Source organism: Chanos chanos, chromosome 7 (genome assembly GCF_902362185.1).
Source record: "Chanos chanos chromosome 7, fChaCha1.1, whole genome shotgun sequence".
Taxonomy (NCBI): Eukaryota; Metazoa; Chordata; class Actinopteri; order Gonorynchiformes; family Chanidae; genus Chanos; species Chanos chanos.
Window position 1 is genome coordinate 25595490 of NC_044501.1, and position 12500 is coordinate 25607989.

General features: G+C 44.7%; 1 protein-coding gene across 1 annotated transcript in view; it reads left to right on the top strand.

Annotated features, from left to right (window-relative positions):
• The window catches only part of pcdh7b (protocadherin 7b), a 110371-nt gene that overhangs the window by 42739 nt on the left and 55132 nt on the right, over nt 1-12500 (top strand). The window contains 2 exon segments of the mRNA XM_030780643.1: nt 11330-11464; nt 11466-11546. Of these exon segments, the coding sequence (XP_030636503.1) occupies nt 11330-11464; nt 11466-11546 (216 nt within the window).

Below are 12500 nucleotides of genomic sequence, written 5' to 3' on the forward strand. Positions count from 1 at the left end.
TCACTGTGTGTGTATATGTGTGTGTAAATTCATGCATTGTCAATACAAGTATAGGCATGTATGCTTCGGTATCAGCATTCCTATAACTCAGTCTGTGGTGTGCATGTGTGCGTGTGTGTGTGTAATAACAGTTTCTCCCTGACTGTGAAGGTTTAATCTCATTCACCCTGGGCTCTCCTTTCCCCTTTCTCACTCTGTCTGTTTGCCAAATCATTAGAGCATAATTACTCTTCAGAAATAATTGTTTTCTTAATCGCTGCCATCATAATTGTCTTTAGGTGCCTCACTCAGCTCTCAGAGTATGTGTTTGTCACTTCTGCAGAGGACACTGCATCCTGGGGGAGAGGCACAAATGTTTTAGAGAAGGACACAGCGATTGGCAGCAGTGGGGGGGGGGGGGGGGGGGGGGGGGCAGAGTGTGTGTGAGTGTGTGTGTGTGAGACAGTGAAATTGTCTCTCAGTCTGTGTTTGTTATATTGACACTGAGTCAGTAATGGTAAACCTGTGTCGTGAATGAGGATCTGGACAGGGATCCAGCTGATGGCTTAAAGAGAATACCAACATTAAAGCTTTTATGCCAAAGGTTGTCAAACCTCATCCGGGATTTGGTCATTTTGGGTTTGACTGTTGGACTGGTCCTTGTTCGGCTGGAAAGTGCAGCTTTAAATGGAAAGTGCATTCTGTAAATGGAAAAGAACAAAGCAGCCTGGACGGTTGGATTATTATGGGCCAACACACAGATTTCACATTTCACCGCTGCTATGATCTGAAAGCTCAGTCTTTTGTTTTTTTCATTCCCTTATCTTTTCTGTCTCTCTCTTTATCTCTACTCCTCTGTTTGTCCTTCCATCTTTCCCTTTTTTGCTTTTCCTATTTCTTATTTCTCTCTCTCCCTTTCTCTCTCTCTCTCTCTCTCTCTGTGATTGGTCTGTGGGACACATAGGTACTGTGGCATCTCTTGTGTGTGTGGATGATGGATGTTGGGCTGTTAACCAGATTAAACACCCTGCTACTGCCTCATCTGGCCAAACAGAATGTGGGAAATGTCTGAGTTGTGCTTCTGTCCATCTGTGGCTCCCTCCCTGGGGTGCTCCTCATGTGGCCTGCTCCCAATCATTAGCCACTGATACATTTTCCACCCAAGCCTAACACACACTCCACTCTCTCCACGAGACATGGTCATCTCAGGAAAGTCGTATTTTAGACTGGACGCCTCCACCTCCCTGCCTATGCAAGCTCACCTTCCTGATCTCATTAAACCTTTAGATGGACAAACAAACTCCATACATAAAGTGCTGACTGGTGGGAGCAGTATTAAGTGTCTAAAGATAAGAGAAGTAAACGTCTCACTCATCACTGGGCTGTTTGATTCGGTGCCTTTTACAAAATGCTGTGCCAGAAACCAGTAAAAAACGGGGAGATGTGTCGATAAGCATTGTGCCATCCTCCCCTGGTGTTTACACCGTTGGCTTTTGCTGACTCTGGGGCCTGTGTCACCGCCGTCTACAGTTGCCACGGCGCCGAGGGCTGTGGGCGAGTGACATTAGTAGGTCAGCTGTCTGGTCAGTTCTTTGAAGTCGTGATGAGTGCTACTCACTCCTGCCACAGAGCCTGCCACACACTGCTGATTGACATGTGTGTCCGACAGCATACGTGCGTTATGGCCAGGACTAGACGTGTGTATCTGATGGTGTGTGTTATCACCAGGGCTAGAATTCTCTTTGCATGAAGACCTCCCTAGATACTGAATGTAACATGAGTGCAAAAGTCCAAGTCAAACTGTGTAAGTTATGTGTGTGCATATGCGTGCGTGTGTGTGTATGTGTGTGTGTGTTCTGGGTGCTCTATGTATTTGTAACTGGGCCAGAATCCTAAAACCCTGTGGTGTTAAAGTAAGACTACTGGGCCATGCGTCTCCTTCGTCCCCTCCTCAGATGGTACTGGAGTCTTCCTTCTGATGAAGGTGACCTCTCCCTCTTTGAATAGAGAGAGACTCCTCCTCACAAACAATGTCTGAACCACCATGACGTTCAGTGAACAGAAGGAAGACTGATTGACTTAAAGAAGAAACAGATCCCTAAAAATATGAGTTGTACATTAATGCTTGCTCTGTGTGTGTGTGTGTGTGTGTGTGTGTGTGTGTGTGCGTGTGTGTGTGCGCGCGCGTGAGTGTGTGTGTGCGCGCGTGAGTGTGTGCACGTGTGTGCGTGTGTGTGTGTGTGTGTGTGCAGTTTAATTCAGTGTCATTCCTAAATAGTGAAAGAGAGAGAGAGAGAGAGAGAGAGAGAGAGAGAAAACAGAGCTACTTCTGTGTTTGTCATTCAGTACAGGTCAGAGGTTGGCTGGAGCCTTTGGAAGGAGAAATTCATCCCTTTGGATCAGCATGTCTGTTCTTTGCTTAATCAGAGCAATTAAAAGTTTAGGCAGGACTTTTAAAAGGGAGTGAGAAAAAGAGGGAAACAGAGAAAAAGTATTGCATGTTTTTCAGATGATTGGACATGCCTGCAGATGATCTTGTTTTTCAGACTAATAAAACAAACAAACAAACAGAAAAGAAGAGAGATGTGACTGAAGGAGAATAGAGGTCTAAAAAAGTTGAAATCAAAGATAAAATCAAATCAAGGGGGATTTGTTTTATGAAGAGAAAGCATCGTACCTTGTCACAGTCAGTTATTTCTTCTCTACACTAAGCCTGGATGTTAAAACTCATTCAGCCACCCGTTTCTCAAAACTAAAAACCAAACAGAAGAAGAAGAGATACGGTTCAAAAGTGCTATTGTTGATGGTAAACCTGAACAGTCTCTTTGACCGTTTCTCTGACAGGGCAAAGAGTGGCTACTGATCACAACTTCAGCTGTGATAAATGACCAGAGGAAAAAAGTGTAAATTTGGTGAGATTCAGTGAACATCAGAGGAATCACACACACACACACACACACACACGCAGACAGACACACACACACACACAAGCACACACAGAGAGGTTTGCCTTGAGTGAAAATGGCACAGAAATGAAAGAGGTTTTGTGCATGACTGTTAAGTATACGAGGATCAGAGGAGACTGGCGGTTTTGCGGGGCCTTGGACAGGTAAGGGATCCACGCCTGAGCACCCTCCAAAAGCCCCTTTCAGACAGCCCGGTCCGGAGAGAGGCGGAGCAAGCTTTGAAGTCTGGTTCTAAGGCTGGGCTCTGCAGAGAAACACTGCCATACACCATGTCCAAGAGCTGTTTTCTTGTGTATGTTTTTCTCTATCTCTCCTTTCTTCTTCTACTCATTTTTCCCTCTCAGTATACGTTCTTTAGAAGTAGTGATCAGGTCTTTGCTTTCCTGGAGAAGAGAACAGTACAGGATTGAAGGGGCTTTCCGAGGGTGAGAGCGTGGTATAATAGTTTATCGTTCAGATGTGAATAGCAGCTCTTCAAAGTTACCTTCTGATGACAGGAAGCTCAGAGCAGCGGGTTGGTAACGGGCGGCATGGGTTCCAGGCTGAGGACTGTGTATTAACTCCATAGACCGGCTATGAAGATATTCCTACCATTAATTATCATTAGCAAAGGGAGTGGAAGCGCTTTGTTATCATACAGTAACTAGGGAACAACAGAGACCTCTGACAGATGAAAACAGATACAGTTTCCAACTATTCAGCTGTCAAAATAATTTGGAACAAAAAATTAAACTAGCAACTGATTTTTTAGATGTTTAGTATATGTGAGTATGCATTGGAAAACATGGAATTTGTTGCATTTTTGCTTTTGTTTCTGTTGCGAGAGAAACGTTTTGTTTCAGTTTCGTCTTCCATTTCCATGCTTTGAGGCGTTTCTTTGGTAAATGACTGTAGAAGCAGAGTGGGGTGGGGTGAGTTGTGGAACCGTTGGTGGAGTTTGGATTTGGTCCTAAATAAACTGTGCTGGAGAACAAGGATCATTTGCAGCATGAAGGGTCTTGCATGCAGCATCCACCCATGATGGAGTGCAGGGGAGGGGTAGACTGGGAGATGGCTCCGTCCTGGGTAAACTCCAGAATAAAGGGGTTCCTGCTCAGCTCCATCTGGAGCTCCTCAACAGAGAAATGAGCCCTGACTGCCTCTGTCATACCTCAAGACTAAATGCACACACACACACACACACACACACACACACACACATGCCTGAGTCTCCCCTGACTGCACTACCAACAAACAGTCCCCCAACACTGACCCTATGGGACCAAAGTATTACCACTACACACACACACACACACACACACACACACAAACACGCACACACACACACACACACACACACACACACACTGTCACATTCTGATTCACCGGTGACTGGCAGGTCATGACCCAGCGCATGGGTTCCTGAGAACACACTCCCACTCAGCAGCATACACACACACACACACACACACACACACACACACACACACACACACACACACACACACATACACACATCCAGTTTCATCTTTGACCCCCAGGGTAGTTTAGTCAGAACTGGCTTGCGTGTTACATGTATGAGAGAATGATTCTCGGCCTGGTGCTTTTCCATCTCCAGAGTGTCACTGGAATGTTGTGTTGCATGTCTTTGCTCCACAGAGCTACACATACCATTCCCCTGTTTATCTGCACCGGCCTGACCATCTCTGCCTTGTTTTCTTCCCCTCTGAAACACTGGCAGAGAAAACCATGGATTCAAAAACTTCACTTTCTCACAATCTCCACCGATTTATGAGACAGAGGTCTCTTATCTCACCAAGATAAAGAATTATCTCCATTTCGTAAGGGTTGCCATGGAAATTAGTGATTAACTGATGCTGTGAATATCTCTGTATTCAAATGGAGATTTTCTGTCTTGTTCAAAGGTAATGGGTTTTCTCTTCCAGTCCTCAGCCAAACCTCTCTCTCTCTCTCATGCTCAAAACCACTCACATTATCAGTCCTGGATGGTTACTTTGACCAACGCTGTGGTTCTGAACTGGTCCAGTAGACAGACCGAGCCCTTTGCCTTGGCAAACTCGGTTAATGAGATCTGGATGACAGTAAACAGATCTGCTTAATTGCAGGTGCTAGTCTTGGCAGTCCAGGTCACACACTGGTCTGCCCTCTGCAATCTATTACACCTTCCATTTTATCTTCTCAACACCTCTCTGAACTCATTCTCTTTTAATGCTTTCATTCAGCATTCACTCCCTCTTTTGGTCTCTCTTTCTCTCTCTCTCTCTCTCTCTCTCTCTCTCTCTCTCTCTCTCTCTCTCTCTCTCTCTCTCCCCCTCTCTCTCTTTCTCTCTCTCTGTCCCTCTCTCTCTCTCCCCATTCTTTGTGGCATTTTTCCCTGCATCTCTTGCATGGTTGCAGAAACACATTGAAGCTGTGGGGTTTGTTTTTGCTCTCCTGAGCAGACTCATTACCGGACGCAGTTACAGACCAGCCAGTCCCAACACCCACACACCCACACACAGACACACAGACACACACACACAGAGACACACAGACACACACAGACACACACACACGTACACACACACTTAATCTCAGTCCCTCTACGTACTCATCTTAGTCTGAGTTGAAACTGCACGGTTTTACTTATCAGAGTTACAGCAGTAACAAATGCATGTTCTTTTACACATCCTTCCACACATAAATGAAATATGTATCATCTTTGCATTTGTAACCAGCACTGGTTAATGACAAGACCAAGATTTGATTTGGGTTTTCCCTGTGTGAAGTGTGATGGTATAGAATAAGAAGTCTAATCTGGAGTGGGTTCAGATTACCCATTTACACTGAATTCTGTGTGAATGCCAGAGGACTTTACATATACTCATTCTTTTTCTTAAACAAACAAAATGATTTGAGCAATCCGTTACCTCGTTTTGACAGCAGCTCCATCTGCCTCAATTAGGAGAGTTTGAGAGTAAAATGGGGGAGGATGTTTGGTGTGGCAGGCTGTGAAATGAGACGGCACTGTGATTGAAAGCAGACACTGGGCAGTGGTTTTCTTTAGGTGTAATGTAATGTTGGCGTGTGAGTATGCTCTGCTTCACAGCATATTCATCCCAGACTCATTTACTCAAGAGATTACTGAGGCAGTGAGAGCACACACAGAGAGACGCCGAGACGCACAGAGATGGATGACAAGTAAGAATCACAAGATAAGCTTTGGATATTGATATAGCAGGGAAAGTATCCTTGAGATTGAGAGAGAGAGAGAGAGAGAGAGAGACAAAGAGAGAGAAAGCAAGAGATGGTATTAAAAAAAGCTGTGTGCTAAGGGGAAATGAAAGCCAGGCACACCGAGTTACATTCTCCTGTCTCCGCGGCCTCAAATCAGAACATTGACCACTAGAACATTGACCACTCTTGTTATGCCTCACTGCTAAAGGGTGTGTGTGTGTGTGTGTGTGTGTGTGTGCACGTGTCTGTTTGTCTGTCTGTGTGTAAGGGAGAAAGAGAGAGGGAGGGAGAGAGAGAGTGCGTGTGTGTCTGTGTGCATCTGTGTGTGTGTATGTTTGTGGCTTAATGAAAGCACTCATGGATGAGATAGATGTCTGTTAAGGTCGAGTCTAAGTCACATCATGGTGGGAGAGACAGAGCAAAACTGTCTTTCATACATTTCTTTCCATTCTGTTCCTCAGTACAAGACAGAGAGAGACAGAGAGAGAGAGAGAGAGAGAGAGAGAGAGAGAGAGAGAGAGAGAGAGATCTTGTATGTATCGATGTGTAAGGCCGATAGATGTGGAGATCTAAAGGGTGTTTAATTGTCTCCATTCAGGACTGTGAATACAGCCTATTTCTGGAACCTTGTATGGTTTCCATAAAAGACGACCGTGAAAGACCTTTCTGTTTGCCTCTGAAACGAAGGCGGAAAACAAGTAGCCCGTTTCTCATTGTATCTGTTCATCTGAGTCAGTCACACGGCTCCTCTCTCCGTTCGCTTTGGATTTGGCTAATTCTCTGTGATAGGTCCACACCCTTCTGTGTCAGCCAATTTGTTTAAAATCCATTGGTTTATTTTTGATCCCTGAGAGAGGTGTGTGTCTCCTAAGTGTGTGTCCTGGATTCACTGACTGTTCACCCTCAATTCCATTTCCTTCACAGCTCATCTGAATGATTGAGCAGAAAGAAAGAAAAACAGAAAATATGAATTTTCACTTTGCACCTCAGTGAGATGTTTTCCTTTGGGTAGCAGAGAGAGGGAGATTTTTTTGGTGTGTTTGTTTGTTTTGAACCCCTTGTACTTTCCTCTTTCAGTCGTGTTTTGAATGTGGTTGAAAATCCATATCAAGACAAATCAGCTCATTCATATTATAACCATCAGCATTAACTGCTAACAACGTATTTGCTACACTGGAAAGTTTAAAAACACTTCTCTTGTCTTTTTGACCTTTGTCCTGTCAAACTTGCCGCATGTTTTGCTCCGTTAACGGAATGCAGATCTTGGGAAAATTCCAAACAGGCTCACGGATGTCTGGGTCCTCATTGGCTGCTGAAAGCGTATGCACCCTCACATCAAACAACACAAATTAAGACCACATTCAAAAAAGGTTTTTCTTTTCATATTTTCTTCACCTGAAATAAATTGATCCTACACAGCGGGGCGCACGCACACACACACACACACACACACACACACACACACACACCTCTGCTTTGTGGAGCTTGTTGTTTCTCCCCTATTGCTAAAACAGGACTCCAAAATTAGCATCTCAGAGTTAAGATCTGAGACAGGACTGCTCAGTGATGTAGTTGCTATACCTCACTGTTACCTCTCTCTCTCTTTCTCTCTCTCTCTCACACACACACACACACACACACACACAGAGTCACAAACATGTGGATGCCTTGAGGGTCTGGGGCATATCTAACAGAGCACAAAAAGGTGTTGAGTAAAACAGAGAGGAAATGTGGTGGCTATATTCACATTCATGCCAGAGGGTGAGAGAGAGAGGGAGAGAGAGAGAGAGAGAGAGAGAGAGAGAGAGAGAGAGAGAGTGTGTGTGTGTATGTGTGTGTGTGTGCGTGTGTGACAGGGCAAACCGGGACAAAGGCTGCCATAGGACAGAATCTAAACGAAGATAAGAAGTGGCCAATAAAACACCATAATCTGCGTGAGGGCAGAATAATGTAATTCATTAATTAGATACTGAACCAGAGCTGGTGAGTCAGCCCTCTCCCTCTCCCTGTCCCTCTCCATCTCTCTCTCTCTCTGCCCCCCCCCCCCCCCTTTTCTTATCCCCCCCCCCCCCCCCCCCCCCCCCCCCCTTTCACTCTGCCCTGTCACACTTGCCTGTCTCTCTCTAGAATATTAATCAGGAACACGCACATCACTCAATCTATTTTTTCCTCACCTTCCCCTCTTTCCTCAGTTCCCTCGATGGCGTCTCTCAGGACAGATCATTACTCTAAATTTTACCTTTATGTTGGCATGTCGTTATAACCTTGGAATATTTTTTTTTCCCTTTAAGATAGGGGCCTATGACACACACACACACACACACACACACACAGACACACACACACACACACACACACACACACACACACACACACACACACACACACACATAAAGCCTTCGCTTTGCTGGCTTACTGGCTGAGACTGAATGGATAACGAGTGAAAACACAGACAGTTGGGCCAACCCTCTCTGCCTTCCAGAGCCTGAATGGTTTCAGTACTTTAAACCAGAGAGGTCCAGTGCGTTCCACAGCCTGACTGGTTTCAGTACTTTAAACCAGAGAGGTCCAGTGCGTTCCACAGCCTGAATGGTTTCAGTACTTTAAACCAGAGAGGTCCAGTGCGTTCCACAGCCTGACTGGTTTCAGTACTTTAAACCAGAGAGGTCCAGTGCGTTCCACAGCCTGACTGGTTTCAGTACTTTAAACCAGAGAGGTCCAGTGCGTTCCACAGCCTGACTGGTTTCAGTACTTTAAACCAGAGAGGTCCAGTGCGTTCCACAGCCTGACTGGTTTTAGTACTTTAAACCAGAGAGGTCCAGTGCGTTCCACAGCCTGAATGGTTTCAGTACTTTAAACCAGAGAGGTCCAGTGCGTTCCACAGCCTGACTGGTTTCAGTACTTTAAACCAGAGAGGTCCAGTGCGTTCCACAGCCTGACTGGTTTCAGTACTTTAAACCAGAGAGGTCCAGTGCGTTCCACAGCCTGACTGGTTTTAGTACTTTAAACCAGAGAGGTCCAGTGCGTTCCACAGCCTGAATGGTTTCAGTACTTTAAACCAGAGAGGTCCAGTGCGTTCCACAGCCTGAATGGTTTCAGTACTTTAAACCAGAGAGGTCCAGTGTGTTCCACAGCCTCACTGCTTTCAGTACTTTAGCCATTATAAATGACAGTCTGGTTTTCCTGTGGCCGTCAGTAACCCCATTAATGGAAAACCATGTCTCTTTTGAATTACTATTAATGCACAGCAAATAAATTACAATTAACATTTGCAAGGACTTTTTTTTCACTCTGGGCTGGGTGACACTGAAGATTCAGTGAAATGAAAAATGAAAACAAAGTTTTCCTGGTAATTCTCTGTTTATTTGTAGATACAGGTAGCATGATTTTCTATCTGCCCAGCAAACACTGTGTGAGTGTGTGTGTGTGTGTGTGTCCTGTACACAAGACCTCAAATACACACAGCAAAAGTCCACACACTTCCATCTGTATTTAGTGATGGAAGAGCAGTAGTTTAATTATAGTGGTACAATGATGCCTAAATCACAGGGATTTCATTTGCCTCTGTCAAGATTGAATGCCCCTCTGTCTTTCCACTGAGATGCTACACAAGGTGCTAAAATGCAGTCATGCAGTTGTCATTGGAGTCTGACCTTGGTAACCACGGAGGTGTGCGTCAAGTTCTTGGCTTCACAAATACTTTGGTGTCTTTCTTTACGTTCTCAGAGATAGTGTGATTATATCGTAGCATCCCTCTCTGCTCTGGCTTTGATGTGGTTTGTATCCAGCGTGACAATACCAACTGTATACTGACCCCAGAGGAGCATCTGACCTGTGTCCGCTGGAGACTCCCCAGTAGAGCACAGAAAGCACAGCTGGTCTATAGAGATGCTTTTTACCAGCCTTGATATAGGAACAAGAATTGGACTATAGGAATGGCCTTGATAGAGGAGAGAGAGAGAGAGAGAGAGAGAGAGAGAGAGAGGGAGAGAGAGAGAGAATTTCTTTTTTATTAAGCTGAGACTCCAGTCAGGACTCCCTTTCCCTGCTTTCTCTCTCTCTCTCTATTTCTCTCCTGATTTGTGTTAGTCAGGCTGCCTACTGCATGTGGAAGAGACTGAATGAGTAAGGTTTGTTTGTAGGTAAGGGCCAGACAGAGATACTGTAGATTTAGCAAAATGGTGTCTGCTTTTTCCTCCTCTAAACATAAGAGCCAAATTTGTTCATCTTTGTATCAGTCTCTTGTGTGCATGTTTGTGCGTGTGTGTATGCACATTTTCATCTCTTCAGTGTTCTTCGAGGAATTCTTTGAAGAAATCAAGTGTGTGTGTTTCTGTGTGTGTGTGTGTGTGTGTGTGTGTGTGTGTATGCGCGTGCGCTCACATAGTGGTAGTTTTTTTATTATTTTTTCCCCTACTATTATTTTTTTTTCCCAAATGTCTAAGAGCACTGGATATGTCTTTTTCCTCTATGTGTATGTGTGTGTGTGTGTGTGTGTGCGTGTGAGTGTGTGAGGGGAGAGAGAGAGAGACAGAGAGAGAGAGAGAGACAGAGAGAGAGTGTGTGTATGTGTGTCTATGTGATTTGTGTTCCATTCTCTGTCCCTGGGGGAGAGCATTTACTCCATTTGTCCTGTTTTCTTGTTCCAAAGAAAATTTGCACAAGGAGACCCTGTGTGTCCTTCAGAGCTTTTTTAGTTATATTTAAGCCATCAGACCAGGGTGTGGTCTGCTCTGCAGTCAGCTCAGTGAGCTTTAGTCCAGCCCCTCTCATTGCGGCTTGACTCATACAGCTCAGTCATATGTTCCTTATGGAAAACCCCCAGATTTACTCCTCTTAGGCCTAAAGCTAAGAACCCACCTTCCAAGCATCGCCAAACATGCTCGTCAACCAAATTAGGACATCTCAGTTTTAGTTTTAGGAGAGGAAAACAATGAAATACTATCGGTTCGATGTCTAAAACGACTTAATAAACTTCTCCCCATAATAAAGTAAATTAAGCATCATAAACAAATAAATAAATAATTACACAGTCAGATAGACAAACAACCGCAGCAACAACAACACCCCCACCGACTACCCCACCATCCCCATCTTCGACCCCCCACACCCCCCTCCTGCTCTGACTCTCCTCAGTTCAGTGACGGCGAGAATCTCTTCTCTTGTAGCCCTTTCGCCGAGTGACCTTCTCGGTGGTGAGCCAGGCGCAGGACCCCCACCAGGGATCGCTGCAGAGCTGCTACGACAGCGGCCTGGAGGAATCGGAGACGCCCAGCAGCAAGAGCTCCTCTGGCCCCCGTCTCGGCGCCCTTCCCCTGCCCGAGGACGCCTACGAGAGGACCACGCCGGACGGAAGTGTTGGTGAGGCAGAGCATATGGAAAATGGTAGGGGCAAACACAAAGAATTAAAAAAAGAAAAAAGAGCCAATAGACAAACAAACAAACATAAATAGGTAGAGACATATTTAGAACACTGAATAAGGATACTGTACTTACATGACTGTCGGAACACACACACACACACACACACACACACTCACACACACACACACACACTGACACTGCAGCCAGGAACATTGTTAGCTAAAATAGATGTAAACAGGAAGTTGAGGATTGCTAAGCTATAGGCTAAAAAAAAAGTAAACTGCAAATAACTGAAATTTGACTGGAATTCTCAGTGTCTCTTCTCTTTTAATATTTATATATTAATATTTAATATTTGTGGATGTAGTTTCACCTTTTTAAAATCAATGTAAATGAGGGTTTTGGGTTTTTTTTGGCTAGTTGTCATGACGATAAATTTGTTTTGAGAACTTTTCATATTCTTAGCGAATTAGACAAATAGCTCTGTTAGCACTTAACCTCAGCACAGACTCAACTGATTTTCAGCCATCGTTTCAGTTCTTAGCACATCATCTATTTTCAATTTTGACGTGTTTTCCCTGCGTATAGCGTTCAATCCTCACGCTCAGCTCTCCATTTATTTCACTTTTTGGCTTCATGTTTATGTTAGAGAAGCTCCCTGAGTAGAAAAATAAAGACTTGCATACCTGGCATAGTCTAAGGATTGGCTAAACTCAAAGCAGGCAGATGCTCTGTGTGACAGGGCCTCCTTCCCTCCACATGTGCTTTATTTTGCCAGTCATCTTCAATATGAAATCCATCTGGCCTTGTTACAGTCTGTGTGTGTTCTTTGTTTAATGTGAAAACGACCGATTTGTGAAGCCTGTGGAGGTTTGGGCGTAGGCCTTGTGGTGCTGTTGTCTCTTGTAGTGGTCTTGAGTGAGTGACTTGACCTGCTGATGTGTGGCCATAGCTTTTGACCTTCTGTGTAGGAAA